The sequence below is a fragment of the Plectropomus leopardus genome, chromosome 1, assembly GCF_026936395.1.
Source record: "Plectropomus leopardus strain MGB_pleo_1.0 chromosome 1, ASM2693639v1, whole genome shotgun sequence".
Lineage (NCBI taxonomy): Eukaryota > Metazoa > Chordata > Actinopteri > Perciformes > Serranidae > Plectropomus > Plectropomus leopardus.
The window spans coordinates 376,531-402,500 of NC_142176.1; the positions used below are offsets into that span (position 1 = coordinate 376,531).

The window sequence follows — 25,970 nt, forward strand, 5'->3', positions numbered from 1 at the left end:
TCCTGTTTCCTCACTCGTTTCCTTCCACCTTTTTTTCTCAAACTCTCAGTCACATGACCTCAGCAGAAAGGTCATCAGAGTTCATTTTTCTGTAAATTTAGAGCCAATCAGAGATCACTTTGTCACTGAAGGGAAGAGGAGCTCAAACACTCGTCTGATTACACACCGATAAGAACCGCTAGTCCTCACAGAGTTATGTAACATCTCCACCATGGTTGCCATTGGTTCCTCCTCCTGTCACATGACCTCCTGTCACATGACCTCTGCTCACAGTTTCCAACTGATGAAGCAATGAAGACCTCCAGGATGAGACCACGTTCTCACAGGAAAACAGAACAACCAACAGGAGAACTTCTAACATGGTTTTAATTTTTAAAAACACGGAAGAGTCAGTTAGCTTCGCAGTGTCATCATTTGTTGAGAACTTGTGGTTGAAAGCTTTAAAGTGGCTATAATAATTATGGAGCCAATATCCTAATAAAATGCAACGAACAAAACATATGTTACAAAAACATATCTTTCTGCTGATTTACTAGCAAACACGATGTAGTCTGCAAATAAAAAACATGATTTACAAACTAATTCATTTTATTTTGCAAATGCAAAAAGTACCAATAAAAAAATACACAACACATTTCTGTTACATCAGCTTTCACAAACAAACACATTTTACAACTACAAAAAATATATTCTACAAAGACAAAGACTTTTTGGCAGTATTTTTCTGCTGTGAATTATGCTCAGATTTTCTCACAAATTTCCCGAGTAAGTCTCCCTCCACAACAGCAGGTGGCACAATGAATCAATTTTAACATTGCTGTTTAACAGTATAACGTTCATATTTTTCGACCGATTGTGATACGTTGTTTTTTAATCCTTCCATCTTCATGCAGTAGATCAAATATGTTTTGTGTAGCTGTTTACTTGTTGTGTGCTTTGAGTTTTTATTTCAGCCTATGACCGTTCAGTAACATGGAGCGGCGGGTCTTAGGAGCTGTACTGTCAGACAGCAGGGGGCGATGCAGACTGAGTCACCTCACTGTGGGGGCGCGTCACGTCCTCCATCTTTATATACAGTCTACGGCCTCGCATGGTCACATCTTTCTGGCTTTATGTTTTACGCAGACCTCATTACGACACTGTTAGTACCTCCGTTCCTCCGTTAGCAATTCATATTCAGTTCAGTTTAATGTATTTATAGAGCCCATTATCACAAAACACGGTTTGCCTCAGAGGACTTTACAGCATATGACATCCCTCTGCCCTTAGACCATCCACCATTTAACATAGAAATCATATTAATTTCATATTAATGCATAATATTTTTTATAGCCTGATTCTGAAAAGTCCATTTTGAGTGCGCAGCGATAAGAGCATGTGGGCTCTAAGGAGTTAAGGAAACATACAGACCATCCGCTTGTGATAAAGCACCGCACAAGTTATAATTACAGGGGAAAACTACTGCGACTTCTGTATGGAGACATTTATTCACTCACATACTCACACAGTCTCATTTCTGCTTGAACACTCGTGTGTTTCTGTCCTCCGGCTCATCACTGAGTTTGACTGAGAGACGGAGGACGGCGTGTTTGTACTGACTGTGTTTACTCAGAGGATCCTGGACTTTGGTCTGTCAATGCGTCCATCGTCCCAGACGGCAGTTTTTGTTTCTAACAGCTTTCTGAAAATTATACAATGCAACCAATGCAAGTTTTTAGTAACATTTTCAGCGGCAAGTTTTCCCAGAACATTCCTCTTAAAGTTCTGGCAACGTTCTCTATAAACATCAAACAATGTCAAACTTGTTCTATTGCTAACATATCACATCATATTACATTATCATTTAAAGAAAAGTTGTGTAATCTCAGTCAGGGATTTTTGTTTTTTGGTAAAATGCCTTAAATAAAGTCCGTGGTTAACACAGGCTGAAGATATTCAGACGTGTTGTTCTGCAACATAAAATACGTCCATATAAACCTAATTTTTGAATTTTAAGATTTTACTCGTCTTAAAAAAGGTGGCTGCTAACAAGCGGCTAAATGGGACAACAGTGTTTGTTTTTAGACGTCATCACAGCGGACACAGAAACTACATGTGAGACTAGCATGACATAACCATGATCGTGAGATCAGGTCACGCTAACACGAGAGTTTAGTAGAAAACTGAGCGCTAAAGAAGTTGAAGGATTCGGGATGGTGACGTTTAAGTGGTGCGACCACGATGTCGTTGGTTTATAGCCGAACAGCTTTTTGCTTCCGGTGATTTCATTTACGCTTCAAAACAAAAACACAAAAGTTCATCTGTGAAGATTATCACGCCGAACTAAACATGTAAGGATCATAAACTCGTGTTCGTCACAGAGATTATTTTTGGAGATAATCGAAAATCCCAGAGGTTTTTCTAACGAGGGAACCAGTGCGATGCTGACCTTCCTGTTGGACTACAAAAACACGTCATCACTTCACCGCTCTAAAACATGTTGTGAACTTTGCTTTAACCCTCTGAGCCCAAACTGGTTTTACCTAGTTTTGGTTCGTCTGCACTTTTTGTGTAATAATGCACTAAAAACCTCTCAAAAAAAGTCTCTCAATGCACAATAATGTTATATACATCTTTTTTTCAGGACAACCTGTGCTATCAGAATATTTCGGCTGCAGTGATGTCACCTGAATGTACAAACGAGACCATGTTACGAGACCATAAAGACAAAAGAAAAATCAAGACGGAAATTGGATTGTACAGATCTTGAGTGATAAAGCCCAAAAGTATTATGTACAATCTTTTTACTGTAGAAAACCTTTCTCATAAGTGTTGGGAATCAGAAAGTTAAGAAATAAACATTAATGTAACATTGTGGGAACGTTTTATAAACATCCTCTCAATGCTGCAGCTCAGTCAGCATTTAACCTCACATGAACTTTATTTGACGATAAACATCCTTAAAATGAACATCCAATCAAAGTCTTTTCTTTAAACATTATTGCAGCCTGTAGGGAACGTTAGCACATGTTGTGGGAACGGACAAATGGACTGATGACCGCTGAGCCGCTGCATCGCTGTTTCTTCAGGTCATTTTCTGAGAATTGAAGTTAAAATCTGCTCTGGGATGTTAAACCTACCGAGCGACCCCTGTAACCTCTACTGAGGACAACTAGAACCTCTTCAAGGACCTGTATACGTCTTTCAAGGATTCCTGGGACGTCCTGAGGCGAGTTGGCCGTTCTCCCCAGGTTGAGCGGTTCTGAGGTGAACTCTGTGTGACCCCCTCCTCTATCGTTCCCGTGTAAATGATGACTTTCTCCTCTGACAGCAGCGATTAGCGTTTCATGTGATGTTGTCGGAGCGCTGATGACTTCCAGGTGTCTCTCAGTGCGGTACAATCAGACGTCTTGACCTTTCGACCGCAGCACATGGCTCTCATCGCTCCGTAGTACAAACCACAACAGAGCGCTCAGACGCAGAGAAACGTTCTGCGTTGTGTTGATTTAAACTTTTAGCATGCTGCTCTTAGACAGCCGCTGATGGATCCTCTCATGGACCGTAAATCTCTGCAGATAAAGTTCAGCGTCTCACACTCACTTCATTCATCGACCGCCACCTCCGGACGGAAAAACACACATGACGAAAACGCCAGCTCTGCAGAAAATGTTCTGAACGATGAATCGCTGTCATCTGACGGCTCACATGTTCAACCTTTCTCTGACAACTCTGACCTTTAAGTCCAGCTCCGCCCGTCCTGCCGGCCGCTTTGATTGGTCGTTCGACTCAGTGCACGAGAAGAGACGCAAAGGGTGCGCATGGTCATGGAAAAGCTGGAAAAGCTTTGAAAAACTAAATATACCCTGAAATTTTTGGGATAGTCATGAATTTTGTTTCAAAAACCTGGTCTGGCGATTTTGGACGTTGACAGGCGTCCTGTCTCCTCCTGTGGTTTTTGGTGATTGTGGACGTTGACAGGCGTCCTGTCTCCTCCTGTGGTTTTTGGTGATTGTGGACGTTGACAGGCGTCCTGTCTCCTCCTGCGGATGGCGGACTTGGTGCTGGGAGGTGGAGCAGTTCTGAGTGCAGATGTGGAGGATGTGGAGGCCTCCACCCAGAGACAGATGTGTGTTTTGACCTCTCAGTGCTCGTCTGTCTCTACACACATCCACGTTTATTTCTTCATCTGAGGGGCCCCTCGGAGCCCGTTATGTAACGCCGTTCCTCCTCGGAGCCCGATCCGTCTCCTGCGGCGATAACAGCCTCAAACTGTCTGTTTTATGGAGACGAATCTGCTGCTTTACCGCTCGGTTTACACTGGGGATGTTCCAGAGATTACAGGGGGCCCCGGCCGGGCGGGGCCAGCGCTCATCTGTCAGGGACTCGGTCCGGCAGCCCCGCAGAAGAGACGGAGGCGTGCTGTGAGGTCGGCGGTGGACAGGATGAAGAATGCGGGACAGCGTGTGGTCCGTCCACAGAAACAGATCTGATTCGCACACAATAACAACACGACACAAAACGTCTCCGCAGGGAAATATTTACCGAAACACGTTTCCTCACAACTCTCCCACCGTCACTCTGTAAACTGAGTGTAAATCTGACCTGTTTCAGCCAGGCAGCCGTGTGTGTGTGTGTGTGTGTGTGTGTGTGTGTGCAGCCTGTGTGTGTGTGTGTGTGTGAGATCAGGTGTGTGTTTCTGCAGTGTGGAGTAGAGCGCTGGTATTTATTTCTGGAGCCAGCGTTTGCTCTATTTTTCTTCCCGGGACGTGACTCTGGAAAGCCTCCAAGGACACGGAGTGAAGCAGCGTGCCAACGCCTCCACGCTCTCGCCAGCAGAGCTCTTTCAGACACCCGCCGCACAAAAGAACAAACAGAACAGCGAGTACCGCCAGGGATCAGGTTGTAGGTGCTGGGACTTCTGGGAAACCGGGAGAGCTGCGGGGAGGTGACCAAACATATGTGGACGCCGTGTCACACGTAAAAAGTTCTGGGCTGGGGGTTTATCATGTTGCCATGGATACAGCTGTGCAACCATCATGCAGTCACACGCTGAGTGTGTGCACGGTGGCGTGAAGGTGTTTAAAATGAAAATACTGAAGAAAAGAGGGGTTTTTTTTTACAGAAATGATCAGTACGTGATAAATAATGGCATTCTGGGTGATTCTGAGAGAAAAAGTTTCTTCCGCGAGGCTGAAGTGGAGCGAGAAGTTTGACGTGATTCCCCGTCTGATGTAGAGCCGTGTAAACTGTTTCCGGTTTATTTCATTAAAAAAGGGACGGTGCAAATTTACAAATCCAAAAGGTATAAAAATGCCAGAATTATTCAGGAGGACATTTTTTCATCTGTAGTCTCTCGGCTGAACTGTTAGAAAAGACATCTGAAAACACAACAAAATACTTCTGGAAACACAACAAAATACTTCTGAAAACACAACAAAATACTTCCTAAAACACAACAAAATACATCTGAAAACACAACAAAATACTTCCTTAAACACAACAAAGTACTTCCTAAAACACAACAAAATACTTTCTCAAACACAACAAAATACTTCCTAAAACACAACACTCAAACACAACAAAATACCTCCTCAAACATAACAAAGTACTTCCTAAAACACAACAAAATACTTTCTCAAACACAACAAAATACTTCTGAAAACACAACAAAATAATTTCTAAAACACAACAAAATACTTCCTATGATACTACAAAGCAAAAGCACAAAGATGGTTTTAAAGACTTCTTTATTAAACTATATCATTTAAAATGATAAAAGTAAATAAATGAATAAACACATCAGCGAGAGAAAGACACGTGTTGTCATTTTGTCGGGAGACGACTGTGAAAGTCCATCATTATGTGGGCCGCCTCAGCACGCCTGCTCTGTGAGGATAATCGGCCCTAACATCACGTCAGATTTGCGCCGCAGCAGCTCATCATGTGTTTCTGTGCAGCCTGATGCTGTCGGTGAATCAGCTGATCTGTGTGTGATTGCGGCTGGGCGATGACGTCATCACGCAGAGAGATGCCCTCAGGCGGCCGTGAGGAGAGTCGGCAGCGTGACGGACAACACAAGTGATCACGAGATATTTACGTGATCAAACAGCCTTCACAGCGTCTGTAAACTGCTACAGTGACGACGACAGAAAACCTCCCAAAAGTCTCAACTTCACTGAACCAAACGTCGGCAGCACTGTGTGTGATTTTAGGCAGCATGCCGGCGTCAGAGAAAATAAAGAGGTGTAACACAACAGCATCGACCTGCATGTGACGTGTCACATACGTGTCAGCAGCTCTTTGTAAACCATTGCTGCTGTTACAAGTTTAGTTTGAGTGCGTGAGCCGTTGGGTCGATCAATTTATCATTTCAACCGTTTGATTCTCTTTGTTTTAGCGAGAGGAGCTGCGCCTGAACTTCATATTACAGCTGTTTAATGACAGCGAAGGCGTTCTGTTCACTTCTGTTTGTCTCTGTCCTGTTGTAACATGTCAATAACAGTCATTCACGCCCTGTTTTATGGCAGCTGATCTCGTCCTCTGAGGGTCAGGAGCTCCGAGACTTCACTGCTTTCACTGTTTGTTGAAAAAAATATTGCTTTTTTTCTTTAAAAAACAAATAACCAAAAGAAAACTTTTGGCGATTTTTTGTTTGTTTGTTTCTGTAAAAAAAAAAAAAAAAAAAAATTATTTCTTTTTTAAATTAGCTTTATTATGTCAAAATTGTGGGGGGTTTTTTCTTCAAAATTTTATTTATTTATTTTTCTCTTGATTAAGCCTTTTATTCCGTGGTGGAATCGACATTTTCAGCTCTCTGGATCGTTCATCATTTGATTCAGTGAAGTCAAACTGTAATAAATCATCAACAGTAACTGAAGAGAGAAAACTGTCCACAGAGCTGATGTCCTCACGTCTCCTGACAGTGAGGACAGATCTGACTGCGTTCAGACCTGGAGGCAGTACATTAACCTCCATATTTCTTCCTGTCTGCGTATCTGCTGACTGATGAATGAGACAGAGCGGAGGACAGATGCCAGATCAGCTCCTGTCCAGACCTGCCTGTTCTCAACACATCCAAACATCTGCCGATCAGGGCGAGTCCGTCCATCAGAGCTGAGGCCGCGCTGCTCTCTCCTGACAGACACACAGGGTTCACTGACGGGTTATCAATGAATCAATCAGTAAATCAATCAATCAATCAATCAATCAATCAGTCAATCAATCAATCAATCAGTCAGTCAATCAATCAGTCAATCAATCCATCAGTCAGTCAATCAATCAGTCTGATGAAGAGACTGAAGGCTGTCAGATGAAAACATGCTGGTCCTTGTCGCAGGTCTTAACCGGGCGACAATGTCCTTGTGTCCCTGCAGGATGTGACTCTGGCTTCGGGAACGCGGCGGCGAAGCGTCTGGACGCTCTGGGCTTCGAGGTTTTTGCCACCGTGTTGGACCTGTCAGGGGACGGAGCCAAAGAGCTGCAGAGGACCTGCTCCCCCCACCTCACCCTCCTCCAGGTGGACATCACGCAGCCGCAGCAGGTCCAACAGGCGCTGCTGGACACCAAGGCCAAACTGGGACACAAAGGTAACGTGTCACCTGTAAATGGTAATGGACTGTAAAGCGTTTTTTTTTTTAGTCTTTTGACCACTCAGAGCGCTTTCACGGGACATCCCACATTCACCGAGGCTACCGTACAAGGTGCCATCTGCTACGTAGCAACTGGGGGAGAAATTTGGGGTTCGGTATCTTGCCCAAGGATACTTCAACATGTTGCCCGGAGGAGCCGGGGATCGAACCGCTGACCTTCGGAATAGCGGACATCCAGGAACAAGTCGCGCAACAAAGTACTGATAAATTTTATACCAAAACGAACCATACGGTACCATACTGGCCTGTACCACAACACACATTACCACAGTTTACCAGGCCTCACCGTACCGTATCGTACCAGACCTCACCATACCGTACCAGACCTCACCGTACCGTACCGTACCAGACCTCACCATACCGTACCAGACCTCACCGTACCGTACCGTACGAGACCTCACCGTACCGTACCAGACCTCACCATACTGTACCAGACCTCACCGTACCGTACCGTACCAGACCTCACCATACCGTACCGTACGAGACCTCACCGTACCGTACCAGACCTCACCATACCGCACCGTACCGTACCATACCAGACCTCACCGTACCGTACCAGACCTCACCATACCGTACCATACCAGACCTCACCGTACCGTACCAGACCTCACCATACCGTACCGTACCAGACCTCACCGTACCGTACCAGACCTCACCATACCGTACCGTACCAGACCTCACCGTACCGTACCAGACCTCACCGTACCGTACCAGACCTCACCGTACCGTACCGTACCAGACCTCACCGTACCGTACCTGCGGCTCGGACTGTGCCTATAAATGCTTCACAGTTACACTAAAAACAAACGACATCCGAACGGAGCATCTGCACCAAATCACTGAGTAAACTGCACAGACTGATGTTCGATAATTATTGTATCCGTACCACCGTGACTCTGACAAGAAGTGCTTTGATTAGTTTACACGTCTCATTTGAACTCGTTTTCTGACTCTTCGTTTGTGTTTACGCATCACTTCTCACATGGTCTCCTCACAGCCAATCACGTTTGGTGTAGGCGACGATGACGTGAACGGTTAAGTCGGGTTCATCCGGCTCGCACCGCCGGCCCTTCAGATACTTGTTCACTGAAGTTATTAGTTTAACCTTCTCGTCTCATAGTGACTGACGTGCGATAATTTTAAAAGTTCAACATTTCCAACGTGACGTCACGGACTCGCAGACGAGCTCACGGAGTCTGAAGGATGTGATCACGCACTGTAACGGGACAGCAGTGTAACAGGTTACTGCTGGCACAGAGTAATGAGTAATCAATTACTTCTGAAAAGAGTAAAGCCCGGTGTACAGCATGTGATTTTGGGCTGTCTCAGATTAAAGGTAACCATGGTGACAGAAACGTGGCCTTATCTTCGGTCGTGCCTCTTAAATGGCGGTCCTATCACACGGAGAGACGTTCAGCCGTCGTCACGGTCGAGGGATCAAACTGTGACAGCCACAGAAGTGTGTGTGTGTATGTGTGTGTGCCTCCGTGTGTGTGTGTATGTGTGTCAGTGGGGCTGAACTGATCTCAGAGCAGATCAGTAACTCGGAGTAAATCAGTGTTTGGTGTGTTTGTCTTTTTGTTCAGAGACTCAACGTCTCGTGTTTCTGCTCCGTCTCTCTCTCTCTCATCTGATTGGCTCAGAGCTGCAGCTCCCACCGGCTTTGTAATTAGACTCAGAGTCATTTAAGGTTACGCACAAAGTGTGTCTGTGTGTGTGTGTGTGTGTCTGTGTGCGTGTGTGTGTGTGTCTGTGTGTGTGTGTGTGTGTGTCTGTGTGTGTGTGTGTCTGTGTGTTTGTGTGGGTGTGTGGATGTAATAAAAGAACTGTAAGAAAAGGTCACAAACACACACTGCTGTGCACTCGAGCATTTTGTGTGTGTGTGTGTGTGTGTGTGTGTGTGTGTGTGATTGGTGGAAGCTGATCCCTCAGTGCAGACAGGTGTGTTTCATGTGTTTCAGGTGTTCGAATGTTTACATTTTTCTCAGTGAGTTTCAACTGCTGAGTGACGGGTTTCTAACGTCTCTGATTCTCCTTCACACACACACACACACACACACACACACACACAGACAAAGACACACACAGACACACACACAGACACAGACACACACACACAGACAAACACACAAACACACAGAAAGATTTTAAAAAACGAACAGCTGAGAGGCCAAATTATACACAGAAGCTAAAAATGTCGAATTATTGCTGTGCGGTTGTTTGCTGCAGCGCAGTTTGTCAGTTTCTCTCAGGTTCCTCGTCACGGAGGATCTCCACAGCAAAAAGATCCTTAAAATGATCTTTTCCGGTCAGAGTGGACGTTCAGTCCCGGTGAGGACAGATCATGCGGCGGTGGCGCAGAGGACGCAGCGTGAGCTCCTCCACTGAACTCTTTTAATGATCGACGGGATATTTCATGCGCCCGACCCAAAAAACCCAAAACAGTAGAGCTTGAAATCCGTCTGCAGCGTCAGAAGCGTGCTCTGCTCGGCCCGTCACGGTTCACAGCGTTTGGTGGTAAACGTGTCTTCCATCCGTCCATTGTTACCGGAAAATGTTCCTCCATTCTGCTTCTTTTCACAATAAAAGGCTTCTTTTTCTTTGCTCAGGACAGAGCTGGTCATGTGACCATGTGTCACAAAAGTTAAATCTGTATTCTGTTTCCTGTTTTATTTAAACGTTAGTCGTCGCCTCTCGTGTAGAAACTTGGTGTTGACGGTTTGGAGGTTTCAGCGCCTGCAGACAGGAAGTTACCTGGGTGGCTCGTTCAGGTGTCTGTCTGCCAGCCTGGATGTTCTTTTCCTGGTTATCTCTCATCAACTCAGATCCCACGGCGCTTCGCAGAACAAAGCAGAGGATTCTGGGTCGCCGTCTCACATAAGGGCGAGCGAGGCTTGTTTACTTTTGCAGAGAGAGAGAGGAGCTCTGCTCTGTTTGTGATCACAGTCTGATCTGCGGCGCCGCACGCCTCATACGACCCACAGACTGTCCTCACATGTGCACACACGTGTTACACCCATTCACTATTAACACACTGCACAAGTACAACAATCTACCTACATTTACCCAGACTGCACTCCTGCTGGCACGCCGTTAACGACTTCCCGCTGGAGGAAGTCGAGCTACAGTAAAGTGGGATCAATCCGACCAAAGCTGCTTAGAGAACAAATTCAAACTGCTTTGTAAAAAATGATCAAACTGACAGTTTACAGGAGGTGCAAAACAAAACACGCAGAGCAGTCTGCAGGAGAGCGTCCTGCAGGAGAGCGGTCTGCAGGAGAGTGCGGTCTGCAGGAGAGCGGTCTGCAGGAGAGCGGTCTGCAGGAGAGCGGTCTGCAGGAGAGCGGTCTGCAGGAGAGTGCGGTCTGCAGGAGAGCGGTCTGCAGGAGAGCAGTCTGCAGGAGAGTGCGGTCTGCAGGAGAGCGGTCTGCAGGAGAGCAGTCTGCAGGAGAGTGCGGTCTGCAGGAGAGCGGTCTGCAGGAGAGCGGGGTCTGCAGGAGAGCGGTCTGCAGGAGAGCAGTCTGCAGGAGAGCAGTCTGCAGGAGAGCGGTCTGCAGGAGAGCGGTCTGCAGGAGAGCGGTCTGCAGGAGAGCGGGGTCTGCAGGAGAGCGGTCTGCAGGAGAGCGGTCTGCAGGAGAGCGGGGTCTGCAGGAGAGAGCGGTCTGCAGGAGAGCGTCCTGCCTCGTACATTTATACATTCATACATTTCTGCAAACCACAGATGCATTTCATCCGTACCATATCAGTGTTTCGATAGTGTTTTTTAGGGAACTGACACTGTCTTCTCAGCAGGGATGGATCAAGCTCAAGGTCAAATTTATTTATATAGCACATGTAAAAACAACCAAGGTTGACCAAAGTGCTGCACAAAAGTACCTGACAAGATCAACAAAAAGTGCTTCTTTTTAACAGAAACATTTCTACGTTTCTAACAGGAATAGTGCAATGAAAAGTGCTTGTTTTTATTGAACATTTTTGCATGTCTTGCCATGATAGAGCAACAAAAATCAATCAATTTTTTATTCAAACAAAGCTGCATATCTTACATTGATGGTGCAATAAATGCTTTTGGTTTTTACTGAAACATCGCCACATTTCCAACAGCAATAGTGCAACAAAAAGTGTTTGTTTTCTTCTGAAACATTGCTGCAGTTTTTGCCATGATAGAGCAACAAAAAGCGTTTTTTTTTTTCCTGAAACATTGCAACATTTCTTGACATAATAGCGTACATGATCTTTTCCAAACCTCGACCAAGTGGATTTTGTGCCTAACCTTAATTACCAGTTAACCATCAGTGCTGCTGAAACATAAAATTTCGAAATATCTGCAACATAAAAACATACAAATGTAACGTGTCCGTGATCTGCAGAAACAAACTGCCAACATTTATTCTGGTGACTGGGCTGGAAATGCAGACAGACAGACAGACAGACGGACAGACAGACAGACAGTGTGTCGTCTGCATATAATGACACATTTCCTTTATGTATGTTTTAACTGAGCACGAACTAAACAACAGTGTCGACACTGAACGGAAACAGTTTTTATTTCAGACTTTGTTCTGGTTCTTCATCATTGGGTGCAGTTCTGTAAACACACCTGTTGTGTTTTCTCTGTGTGTGTGTGTGTGTGTGTGTGTTGGCAGGTCTGTGGGGTTTGGTGAACAACGCCGGAGTGTGTGTGAACTTCGGAGACGCTGAGTTGTCGCTGATGTCGAACTTCCGCGGCTGCATGGAGGTCAACTTCTTTGGCACCCTGAGCATCACCAAGAGCTTCCTGCCGCTGCTGCGACAGGCCAAAGGACGCATCGTGTCCATCTCCAGCCCCGCCGGTGAGCGTCCCACGCACACACACACACACACACACACACACACACACACACACACAGATGATGCAACATGTCTTAATCGAATGTTCCAGAACAACTGAACCACAGATGAACTGACTGCTGCCTTCGAGCTGCCAAAGCAAACAAACAGAGCTGCTGCTCGTCGCTCGCTTTCCAACTGATATTTCGACAAAACATCAGCGCTCGAACCAAATCGATCACAAAGGTCCATCCCCTGACACAAGTTACACACTCAGCACATCGGACCTCTTAGTCAGGATCTGCAGAGTTTCACTTTTAGGCCACGTGGTCAAAAAGGAACGTCCAAAATCTGGAGGACAGAGAATGCAGAAATAAATCACTGTGAATTACATAAGATTTCTTAGTGATATGTGATGAGTCAGATCTGATTCAGCAGTTAACCACACAGGAGGTTATCACCTCACAGGAGGTTAACACCACACAGGGGGTTATCACCTCACAGGAGGTTAACAGCACACAGGAGGTTAACACCTCGCAGGAGGTTATCACCTCGCAGGAGGTTAGCACCACACAGGCGGTTAACACCTCACAGGAGGTTAACACCTCGCAGGAGGTTATCAAGTCGCAGGAGGTTAACACCACACAGGAGGTTATCACCTCACAGGAGGTTAACACCACACAGGAGGTTAACACCTCACAGGAGGTTATCTTCTCGCAGGAGGTTAACACCTCACAGGAGGAAGGTCTGGGCTTCAGGCCAGCTGTTTGTGCTTTCTAACTTCAAGTTTTCTTTCATTAACTCTGATATTAGTTAAAGCGCTGACAGACAGATGGCTGTCGAAATCCAGGTGAGTCCAAACAGATCCAGCTGAGCGTGAAGCCGAGTGGAGGTGATGAGTCATCGAGTTGCAAACGCGATGTCGGTGGGAAACTTGTTGCAGCAGCGCAGTGATGTTCTGCGGAGAGGACGGCAGCGGGACGTGTTGAGGCGTCTCGCCTTCTGCTGTGGTTTTATCCAAATTTGTTTCCCTTTCAAATCCAATCTGTGATCTTTAAAGCTGATAATGTGACTAACAGATGAGACTGTTCCCGAAAACCCACACAGCCGACCGCAGACGCTCCGCACAAACACTCCTTTATCTCTCCTCCTCCTCTCCTCCTCCTCCTCTTCCTCTCTTCTTTTCTTTCTGTCCTCCTCCTCTCTTCTCTCCTCCTCTCCTCCTCCTCTCCTCCTCCTCTCCTCTTTTCTTTCTGTCCTCCTCCTCTCTTCTCTCCTCCTCTCCTCCTCCTCTCCTCCTCCTCTCCTCTTTTCTTTCTGTCCTCCTCCTCTCTTCTCTCCTCCTCTCCTCCTCCTCTCCTCTTTTCTTTCTGTCCTCCTCCTCTCTTCTCTCCTCCTCTCCTCTCCTTCTCCTCCTCCTCTCCTCTTTTCTTTCTGTCCTCCTCCTCTCTTCTCTCCTCCTCCTCCTCCTCTCCTCCTCTCTTCTCTCCTCCTCCTCCTTCTCCTCCTCTCTTCTCTCCTCCTCCTCTCCTTCTCTTTTCTCTCCTCCTCCTCTCCTCCTCAGGGTTTCCACACAGGCACATGGAGCACTGTGTGATGTCATGATGATGTCATTTCTTTGTCTCCAGGTGATCAGCCTTTTCCTTGTCTGGCGGCGTACGGAGCGTCGAAAGCAGCTCTGAACCTCTTCATCAACACTCTGAGACATGAGCTGCAGCCCTGGGGGGTCCAAGTGTCCACCATCCTGCCCTCTGCCTTCAAGACAGGTAACCACCACCCACTGAACCCCCAACCACTGCACCACCATCCACTGAACCCCCAACCACTGCACCACCACCCACTGCACCACCACCCACTGAACCCCCAACCACTGCACCACCACCCACTGAACCCCCAACCACTGCACCACCACCCACTGAACCCCCAACCACTGAACCCCCAACCACTGCACCACCACCCACTGCACCACCACCCACTGAACCCCGAACCACTGCACCACCACCCACTGAACCCCCAACCACTGCACCACCACCCACTGCACCACCACCCACTGAACCCCCAACCACTGCACCACCACCCACTGAACCCCCAACCACTGCACCACCACCCACTGAACCCCCAACCACTGAACCCCCAACCACTGCACCACCACCCACTGCACCACCACCCACTGAACCCCCAACCACTGCACCACCACCCACTGAACCCCCAACCACTGCACCACCACCCACTGCACCACCACCCACTGAACCCCGAACCACTGCACCACCACCCACTGAACCCCCAACCACTGCACCACCACCCACTGCACCACCACCCACTGCACCCCCAACCACTGCACCACCACCCACTGAACCCCCAACCACTGCACCACCACCCACTGAACCCCCAACCACTGCACCACCACCCACTGCACCACCACCCACTGAACCCCCAACCACTGCACCACCACCCACTGCACCCCCAACCACTGCACCCCCACCCACTGAACCCCCATCCACTGAACCCCCAACCACTGCACCACCACCCACTGCACCACCACCCACTGAACCCCGAACCACTGCACCACCACCCACTGAACCCCCAACCACTGCACCACCACCCACTGAACATCACATTCTCACCTAGAGCGTAACATGTAGACGTGAAAGGACACCTAGAGCGTAACATGTAGACGTGAAAGGACACCTAGAGCGTAATACGTAAATGCAGGAGTCCACTGACAGAGCAGCATCGTGTGATGAGTCGGATGAGAACGTGTTGGAACGACCTGCACCACACACATGTTGAGGTGAGACGTTGGGCAGCCAATCAGAGTGTTATTGATCCTGATCGGTCTGAGTCGGCTGTGCGGCTCTCCCTGTTGCCGTGGTTTCCGGCAGCCTGGTGTGTTGCGTTGTTTGGTCTCATGTTGAACATGATGACAAGCCTCCTGCTGAGGGGAGCGCCGTCCTAATGAGGACCACATGTGGGAAGGACCATCTGTCTCCAGCTCAGAGTGCTGACTCCACAGAGTGAGCCTCCTGCAGGCTGGACAAGATTACTTAGGAGCAGCAGGAGGAGGAGTCGCTCCTCCCTCTGCATTCACACATTATGTCTGAGTGAGGAGACGAGATGTCTCAGCAGAGCATTACGTGCAGGTGGACCGCAGGATCAGGTGTGTGTGACGCACAGAGAGAGAGGCCGAGCACGCTTTCTCCTGCTGCTCCTGCTGCTCCTGCTGCTCCTACTGCTCCTGCTGCTCCTGCTGCACTCACTCTGATACTGCTGTAACACATCTACTTCTACACACACACACACACACACACACACACACACTGGTCCACATATTCAAACTGTCACTAAAACGGTTATAATAATTTTCTGCGTGTCGTCTCCGGATGTTGGGCAGACAGAGTCTCTGCAGGACTCCATCAAATCATGTTTCCACGTTTGCGTTTGTTTTTTATCGCCGTAAACTTCACAGATTCGCTCTGATGTTCTCAAGATAAGTTTTTGATTTTTATTCAGTTTCACCTCCACAGACTGTTGACAAGTTTTAACTCTAAAAATGTCACTACACTATAAGTCAGGTAATTGTATTACATTTGTGGGTTTTATGAAATTTTCATTGAGGAGAAGCACAGATTTTATGACGTCTAAAGGCGTCTTTACATTTCAGGGAATTATTAAAGGTCATTAAATGACTAAATGTGGTGCTTCAGCTGAACTTGAAGTCAGAGCACTTTATAAGTTATGATGCCTGAAAATAGAAACCTCTGAGTTGATTAAAGTTGACATTATTGAAACATATTTTGTATAAACGTACTCAGTATGAAAGTGAATGTCGTGTAATAACGTGTATGAAGATGTTTGACTAATCTCGGCCCCGCTTTGGTGTTTTCGCTGTCTTTCACGCGGATCTGCGAGGACACTAAAACGGTCAGACTTAAAGACGATTAGACTCCAGTCTTCCTGAAAATGATTCAAATCGAAGTAACAAGAGACAACAATCAGCTGAGGCTTCTCAAGAATTTATAGCTTTAAATTTGAATCATGAATCCAGCGTGGCTGTCTCACTGTGCACATTTTATATACAGTACATATATATATATATATATATATATATATATATATATATATATATATATAATCTCTTCTTCTCTTTTCATACTCGCTCTGACAGACCGCTCTCTGAGTTTTTGTCCTCTACCCTGGTGACCCCATCAGTCCGCTTCACAGACCTTCATTGATTAACTTTTACTTCTGTCAAATATTTAATTTAGTACAGTTTTCTCTTATTCTTTAATCCCGTCGTCATCGGCACGCTGGTTAAAATAAAGAGGGAGATCTCTGCCTTTACTCCCCCAGGATCTGATCTGATCCACAACATCAAATCCATGTAGAAAACTCAGTCAGTCTTCGTTTTGATGAAGAATAAAATCATTTGATGAGCCACATGAATATTAAAGGTTTGATGACAACATGAATCTGATGAGAGGAACTCAAACTCAGACACCAAAAACTTCTCCTGTCACACGTCGTTCAGATGTGTCTAACACTGGAGTCCAAACGTCTTCAGGTCTCTGAACTCTGGAGTCTCCTCACAGATCTGCTCAGACACTCTGGCGGACTCTGAGGACTCTGAGGACTCTGGAGGATTCTGGAGGACTCTGACGGCCTCTGGAGGACTCTGGCAGACTCTTGAGGACTCTGAGGAATCTGGAGGACTCTGGAGGACTCTGGAGGACTCTGAGGACGCTTGAGGACTCTGAAGGACTCTGAGGCCTCTGAAAATACCAAACCAGGACCCTGGCTGAAACATACAGTTATTAATATTATTCATGATGACGTTCAAACGCTTTCATATTGAATCATTTTACCTACAGCGACCGTGTGGTGTTTACTGCATGCAGTGTTTGTTGCCGTGGTAACCCAGTCCCGTGTCGTCCCCTGCAGGTCAGTCCAGTAACCACGCCTACTGGGAGCAGCAGCACAAGCACCTGCTGCAGAGTCTGTCCCCGGCGCTGCTTGAGGACTACGGCGAGGACTACGTGAACGAGACCAGGGAGCTGTTCCAGAGCCACGCCAGCCAGGCCAACCCCGACCTTAGCCCCGTCATCGACACCATCGTCCAGGCGCTGCTGGCGCCGCGGCCGCTGGCGCGTTACTTCGCGGGGCCTGGCATCGGCCTCATGTACTTCCTGCACCAGTACTGCCCCTTCAGCGTCAGCAACCGCTTCCTCCAGAGACTCTTCCTGAAGAAGAAGCTGATGCCGCGCGCCCTGAGGAAGCAGTCGGGCTTCGACCTGAACCTGAGCCTCCACAACAACAACAACAACAACAACGAGGACAAAGTGTCTGTGAGACAGTGAGACAGCGAGACTGACGGGGACATTAGAGGACCACTTCACTCATAAAGCTCTGTATTCTGTCCTTTTGTATGTTTAAACTGTTGAAGGGATCATAGTGACGCACCAAAAAGCTTTCTGTTGTTTCTGTCCCTCCGCCCCCACGGCAGCGCCGTGTGGACGCACCTGGAGGTCAGGGGGCGGGGCCAGCTGGAGAAGCAGCCACAGGTTGATCAGAGAACACTTTTGAGCATGGTCAGCAAGATCAGCTGATCACACTGACGTCATGGGCCTTCATCATCGCACGGAGAGAAGAGACGACTCGATCAGCAGCCGGTCCAGACACGTGGCAGTCTGACGATGTCACCACGACCTCACATGATGTCACAACGACCTCATACCTCAGCAATGTAACACTGTGACAACAAAGTGAGGTTTTTTTTATATAGCTGAATTTTTACTGTAGTCTTTTATTCTGACAGTCAGAACATCCTGGAGGTCTCTGAAGGGGGCGGGACTGGATCTGTGACCACAACAAATGAGGAGCAGAAGAAGAAGAAACACGTGATGTCATCATGAGAACATGTAGCATTAGCTGTTAGCATCAATCTGTAAACAACAACATGAGGATAAACAATGTTTTTTTAAAGGCGACAAAAGTTCCAGATCCAGACTAAGTTAATCTTTAGTCTGAATTAAAGCAGGACTAAATCTGGATTGAGTCAGGATAAAGTTGGGATAAAGTTAGGATTAAATCAGGACTTAATCAAGATAAAGTCAAAATTAAACGAGGAGTCAAAATAAAGCCAGCATTAAATCAGGATTTATTCAGAAGAAAATCAGGATTACGTCAGGATAACATTGTGTTTCAGTTAGGATAAAATCACAGTTAAGTCTGAATTAAATCAGGATTTATTCAGAATAAAGTGAGGATTAAATCAGGACTTTATCAGTATAAAGTCAGGATAAAAATCATGAGAGAAAGATCATGTCAGGATTAAGTCAAGATTTAATCAGGATAAAGTCGGGATTTAATCAGGACTCTATCAGAAAAAAAAGTCAGGATTAACTCAGAATGAAGTTAGGATTTTCTGTCTAATTAGCGGTGTAAAGACTGATCAATCAGAATCACTGACGGATTAACCTATAATTCCTCATCACATTGATCTTTGTCGAGACTTTTGTCCGTCTTAAAATGAGAACTAACTCCGCCCACATGCTTCGTCCATGAAAGCGAGCATGCTCAGTGAAATCACCTCCGTCCGTCACATTCACGCGTTCTGAATTTACAGATTAAAACTTTGATATTTGCAGAAAATTTAACGTCTGAGTCAAAACAACATCTGACCTTCACAATAAAAGCACAAAGTGACAAACAGGAAGTAAAGGTGTGTGAATGTCGCCTGGTGGTCACATGACTGAAGCGTGAATCAGCAGACGTGCGTGTGTGTGTGTGAGTGTGTGTGTGTGTGTGTGTGTGTGTGAGTTCAGTGTGTGTGTGTGAGTTCAGTGTGTGTGTGTGAGTTCAGTGTGTGTGTATGTGTGTGTGTGTATGTGTGTGTGTGTGTGTGTGAGTTCAGTGTGTGTGTGAGTGTGTGTGTGTGTGTATGTGAGTGTGTGTGTGTGAGTGTGTATGTGAGTGTGTGTGTGTGTGTGTGTGTGTGTGTGTGTGTGTGTGTGTGTGTGTGTGTGAGTGTGTGTGTGTGTGAGTTCAGTGTGTTGTCGTGTTTCTGACGTCTGATTCACCTCCAGCTTCATCATTACTGTCTCTTTTTGTTTTTCTTTTCCAGTCAAACTATTTATGGCGTCTTTTTCTTTTATCATCACTTAAACTGTGAATTTTATATAAAATAAATGTAAAACAGACAAAAAACAGCACAAATACGATGTAAAATGTTCACTCGGTTTATTCTTTGATAGAAATAAAGTCGACTTTTTTCAGACTTCCTTCCTGGTGTTTGATGGTGACTTCAGTCCGTCTCCTGCAGACCCAGACACAACCTCCCGTTAACCCTTTGAAACCAGAGCAAACTGGCCTGATTTCTGACAAAAACATCGGGGAAAAGAAAGTGAGCCACTGAGGAGGAAATTACCCCAAAATTAGCAAGAAAAAAAACTGTAAAATTAACAAGGAAATAATTAGAAAATTAGAAGTAGAAAAAAACTGAAAAAAAATGTTTTTAAAAACAAGCAAGGAAATGACATAAAGGGCATCAATTAATAATATTTTTGTACAAAAAATCATTTTAAATATATAATTATAAAAATGATAAACACAGTTCTGGAAACATTTTTCCGTAGTTTTTTTCTTTTTTAGGTAATTTCTTGCAATTTGCGAAATGGCTGTTGCCAAGTTGCTCATTGCCTTTTTTCTCATGTTTTCAAAAGACAGGAAACCAATTTTCTCGGATTTTGAAGGTTAAAATACTCGTGACGGCGTCTGAATGCAGCACAGGAAGCGTGATGTGGATCCAGGTTTCAAAGGGTTAACCGCAGCGTCTCCGCTGCATAATGACGTGCAAACTTAACGTGAGAGGCCAACATCCGTCCGTTTTGGTTTCAGGTCAGATTTCTGTCATTTAACCCTTTGAAACCTGGATCAACATCTCTTTTCTCGTGCTGCGTTCAGACGTCTTTTAAAAGTGTTTAAACCTTGAATTCATCAAGCAACTTTATTTATTATTATTCAAAAACAAAAATGCTAAAAAAAAAGTGTCCAGAAAACTCTTCTAATTATCATAATGATATATTTAAAAATGTTTGAAGAGAATTATTTTGAATGATTTTTAAGCTCTTTTTGGGTAATTTTCTAGATTTTTCTTTTTACTTTGTTGTTTATTTGTTTGTTTGTTTGTTTGTTTCTAATTTTCAGGTATTTTTTTTTACTTATTTACATTAATTTCTTGCTTATTTCTCCGTAAGTTGCACATTTACTTTTTCTCAAGCTTCGGAAAAAAATCAAGTCAATTTGCTCTGGTTTAAAGGGTTAAAAACAACCTTCAAAAGTTATGTTTTTGTGTGTTTTTGCTGCAAACGTCAGCAGGTCTCTGTGTGCAGGTGGAGGTGGGCGGAGCCATCAACTTGATGGTTTCCACCTGAGCATGCTGGGAGCAGCGTATTTAGTCGGCCTCCTCATTCTGTCTGCAGCTCTCACACAGAAAACATGTGTGTGTGTGTGTGTGTGTGTGTGTGTGTGTGTGTGTGTGTGTGCGTGCGTGCGTGCGTGCGTGCGTGCGTGCGTGCGTGCGTGCGTGCGTGCGCGTGTGCGTGTGCGTGTGTGTCACACACAGTCTCTCCACAGAACACACACACGGTGCCGGTTCACACTGATCTTCTGCTCAGGTTCAAACTCAAACATCTGAACTGACGTGAATCTGCCGTCAGCTCAGGGAGGCCAGCCATGACTCAGCAGGAATATATTTCATATTTCTGCTGAGTCGCTCCGTGTGACAGTAATTTGACTCTTTCAACACACTTCTGTTAAAATCACAAGAAAAAGAAAACTAAACTGACCTGCTGGCTGAGTCTGTGTGTCTTTAACCCTTTAAAACCTGAGTGAAGTGGCTTGATTTCATGCAGAGTAGGTGACAAGCAACTTAATAAAAAAATAAAAAAATTACCTGAAATTTAGAAGAAATAAAAGGTGTAAAAAAAAAAAAAAAAAAGACAAATGAGAAAACAAAAACAGGAAAGGACTTTTAAGAAACGTGCAAAAATAAAATTATGTTTTATGTTTAAAAAAAAAATCTGCTGACAGGTCGACCGCGTGACGTTTGAACCCATGTGTGTTTCATTTCCCTCCACGCATGTTCACACGTGTTCATATCGGAGGTGTTTGACGACGAAACGCCGACTCCAGCGACATTTTTATGAACTCAGACATTAACAGATTTTAATCCTTGAAGGCCCGCTTTAAAACCACACACTCTCGCATCACTCTGCACACAAAATCAAGCTTTAAAAATATTAAACATTAATATGATTTCTGTGTTTATTGAGTTTATTTTTTAACCGTCAGTCCTAATCATTAATATCAAATATTCATTAATTTTCAGAATTTTAACCCTTTAAATGCCAAGTTTTTGTCATGATGCCACTATGTTTTAGATGAAAATCTTTTTTTAAAAAATACATGAATGACATTGAGTCTCGTCCATGCTCAGCGTGCGTGTGAGTGTAGCTGCTGACAGTCTGGGATATGTCAGTGTGTGAGTGTAGCTGCTGACAGTCTGGGATATGTCAGTGTGTGAGTGTAGCTGCTGACAGTCTGGGATATGTCAGTGTGTGAGTGTAGCTGCTGACAGTCTGGGATATGTCAGCGTGTGAGTGTAGCTGCTGACAGTCTGGGATATGTCAGTGTGTGAGTGTAGCTGCTGACAGTCTGGGATATGTCAGTGTGTGAGTGTAGCTGCTGACAGTCTGGGATATGTCAGTGATCAGCAGCTACATTGACTGTGACAGGTCACCTAGTGGAAATAGCATGTATTTCCTCCATATGCCAAATATGGTCAAAATGACCTCATCAGGTGGAAAATAGTCAAAATGACAAATTCAGAGTCAAAAGCCCAGAATGACACCCAGAAATAATACAAGTCCTGTTTTTCTGCTCTGATGGCTGTGGGATCAAAAATGTCAGTTTGAATGGGTTTCAATGGAGCATTTTTGGACCTGAACAGTCTGAATGTAACTATTTAGTTTCTACATGAGCCTCAAACATTAAATATAGTCGACAGTTTTTGTTAAATGCTGGAAGAGAAACTTTCTCTGCAGGACGTGCACGCTCATTTGGAGGGACGTGCACGCTCATCTGTGTTTGTAGAGCAGCCAATCGGAGCAGCGTCTGTGAGCTGAGCCGTGATTGGACGCAGAGCTCAGAGGAACAGCAGAAGTCAATTTCCTCTGAAACCGACGCGCTCAGAGGTTATTATGGGATTTGTGCCAAAATTAAAGTGGCTGCTGCGGCTTTAACTCATTAAACTCCTGCAAAACAAGCACAAATTCACCTAAAGCGGTGATCCAAGGCTGGACTGAAAGCTGTTCTTGTTTCCTCCTTATTACATTTATGGGTTAATTTCACTGACGAAACTCTGAAGTTTCGCAACAGTCCGAACCACTGAGAGCTTCTGTCAGCGACTTACATCAGCTCAAACACACTGAAACAAAATCATTTTTCATTTTGGCTCAGTATTTTCTTTTTAAAAAAGATGCTGCAGATGAAGAAGTGGGAGATTTCAGGGTTGCAACCTCAAGCCTAAATATACCGAAAATAAACCTGTTTAAACCTGTTTAAACCTGTTTTTAGGTTTAACAAAGAAAAGAGTGTAAAAACGAGTGCTGAGAGAAATGTTTCAGCATGAGAAGTGTTTATTGAGCGTTTCTGTACAGCCTGCAAACTTTCCACCGCAGACCCAAAGTTTGAAAAAGATGTAAATATTCAAAACCACCTTCAGAGTTTAACCCTTAGAAACCACAGCAAATTAGCTCGGTTTCTTTCAGAAACATCGGATGGGCGGCGAGCAACTTCATGATTTACGGCCCAAAAATTAGCACGAAATTAATAAGACGTTAGAAGAAAATGACTGGAAAAAAGGATAGAAGTAACAATAAAGTCAAAAGGATCAAATAAGTCTAAACTTCCTCCTGCTCCCTCTCAGGTACGTCAGTGCTCGTAAATGAGTCTATGAAGAAGCCTTTCACTTTATTCTGCCTGTTTGTTTGAACTTCTTTAACTTTTTTCTGTTAATTTTGTTTTCATGTTTGAAAAAAATTTTCATTCATTCATTTTTCATTCATTCAAAAATAAACATACAAAATAAGAGAAAATCACCTCAAGAAAGTACCAGATATATTGTTTTCTTTCCTATTACAGTTTTTTTTTCTTCCTGTCAGATAATTTTAAGTTTGTAATAAATACAGTTTTCTGGAAATTCTTCTCTCATTTGTATTATTTCCATGTCACCGTTTACAATTTTTTCTTTCTCTTTTTGCAGTTTGCAGGATATTTCTTGCTCATTATGTTTTTTGTGTGAGTGTTTAAAAGAAATCAAACTAATTTTCTCAGGTTTCACAGGTTAAAATGCTTTGAAAGGCCTCTACATGCAGCACAAGGACAGTGATGATGTTAAAGGGTTAAATCACTGGTTTCTGTCAAACACTCAGGAAACAGATACTTTGTTGGGAACTATTTTCAGAGGCGGATTAATCCGCATTTAGTGTTGTAGTATTTGTGTCAGCAGGACAGTGTGTGTGTGTGTGTGTGTGTGTGTGTGTGTGTGTGTGTGTGTGTGTGTGCGCGCGCGTGTGTGTGCGTGCGTGTGTTGGCCTCAGTCTGAGTCTCTGCAGACATTTCTATGAATTTGTCCACAGAAGTCTTTGGACAGACGGTGCTTCCCCGGGCCGATGGACCAGGTGTGTGTCCTCAGATGCTCCTTGGTGGACTCCGTCCAGCAGCGCGTTGGCAGCCGCTCGCAGCTTACTGGCCCCCCAGGACAGACCAGTGTGTACTGGGGGACGCTGGCCTGTTTGAGCGTTTACTCTGGCAGAGCGGCGGCTGAGGAAATCCGGCCGGTTTCCATCGGGGACGAGAGGGGGACGAGAGAGGGGGGCGAGAGGGGGGGGGGGCGTCCAAACCCCCCCCCGATTAAACCGGACCCCCCAGCAGCCAGCTGATGGAAATGCGTGAGATAGTTGAGAGCTCAGTGGGACGTCAGCTGGCTGCAGAGTTTAACTCTCTGTGTGATTTATGGGACTCCTCCTCCTCCTCCTCCTCTAAACACGCCTCTCCTCTTGCCTCGTTTGACCTGTTTCTGTTTCTGCTGAGGAAACCTCCATCAACGCACCTCCCTCTGAGGAGGAGGTCCAAAGAGTCCGCAGGAGCCTCCACAGCTCTGCGCCTTTATGATCTGCAGCACAGACACAGAAACCGACGACTCAGCAGCTCTGCTCCTCTCTGCTCCTCCCTCATAAACCTCTCTGCTCCTCCCTCATAAACCTCTCTGCTCCTCCTTCATAAACCTCTCTGCTCCTCTCTGCTCCTCTCTGCTCCTCCCTCATAAACCTCTCTGCTCCTCCCTCATAAACCTCTCTGCTCCTCCTTCATAAACCTCTCTGCTCCTCTCTGCTCCTCTCTGCTCCTCCCTCATAAACCTCTCTGCTCCTCCCTCATAAACCTCTCTGCTCCTCCTTCATAAACCTCTCTGCTCCTCTCTGCTCCTCTCTGCTCCTCCCTCATAAACCTCTCTGCTCCTCCCTCATAAACCTCTCTGCTCCTCCTTCATAAACCTCTCTGCTCCTCTCTGCTCCTCTCTGCTCCTCCCTCATAAACCTCTCTGCTCCTCTCTGCTCCTCCCTCATAAACCTCTCTGCTCCTCCCTCATAAACCTCTCTGCTCCTCCTTCATAAACCTCTCTGCTCCTCCCTCATAAACCTCTCTGCTCCTCCCTCATAAACCTCTCTGCTCCTCCTTCATAAACCTCTCTGCTCCTCCCTCATAAACCTCTCTGCTCCTCCCTCATAAACCTCTCTGCTCCTCCTTCATAAACCTCTCTGCTCCTCCTTCATAAACCTCTCTGCTCCTCTCTGCTCCTCCCTCATAAACCTCTCTGCTCCTCCTTCATAAACCTCTCTGCTCCTCTCTGCTCCTCCTTCATAAACCTCTCTGCTCCTCTCTGCTCCTCCCTCATAAACCTCTCTGCTCCTCCCTCATAAACCTCTCTGCTCCTCCTTCATAAACCTCTCTGCTCCTCTCTGCTCCTCTCTGCTCCTCCCTCATAAACCTCTCTGCTCCTCCTTCATAAACCTCTCTGCTCCTCTCTGCTCCTCCCTCATAAACGTCTCTGCTCCTCCCTCAAACACCACAGAAGAAGACCAGGCGCCTGTATGAAGGCGTTCCTCTACAGAGCGGCGAGTAGAAACAGAGAAGAAGACGATGGCGAACGAAGCGACGGCGTTAATAACGTCAGCAGAGTCTGCGGCACGAACCGCTCTGCAGGCCGCCGTCGTTGTTGTGCTCGCCGTGGCTGTTTGTCTGAAACGTGATGCGTGAAGTGACGTCACCGTTCTCACAGGATCATCGCCCATAGAAAGTCGGGCAAAGGTTTAAAGTCCACAAACTCTTCCGGAGGTTCACGGGAAAAAGACGTTTCTCTCATCTCCCAAACATTCGAAGCAAACGTGACCAGGATTCATACGTTAAAAAAATACA

At 45.8% G+C, this 25,970-nt stretch overlaps 1 protein-coding gene across 1 annotated transcript in view; it reads left to right on the top strand.

Annotated features, from left to right (window-relative positions):
* hsd11b2 (hydroxysteroid (11-beta) dehydrogenase 2) overlaps positions 1 to 19,714 on the top strand; it is a 29,854-nt gene extending 10,140 nt beyond the window's left edge. Inside the window, exons 2-5 of the mRNA XM_088087697.1 lie at positions 7,353 to 7,565; positions 12,275 to 12,460; positions 14,066 to 14,203; positions 17,376 to 19,714. Of these exons, the coding sequence (XP_087943823.1) occupies positions 7,353 to 7,565; positions 12,275 to 12,460; positions 14,066 to 14,203; positions 17,376 to 17,791 (953 nt within the window). The 3' untranslated portion in view covers positions 17,792 to 19,714. The remainder of the gene's footprint in view (positions 1 to 7,352; positions 7,566 to 12,274; positions 12,461 to 14,065; positions 14,204 to 17,375) is intronic.
* The last annotated feature ends 6,256 nt before the right edge of the window (positions 19,715 to 25,970 follow it).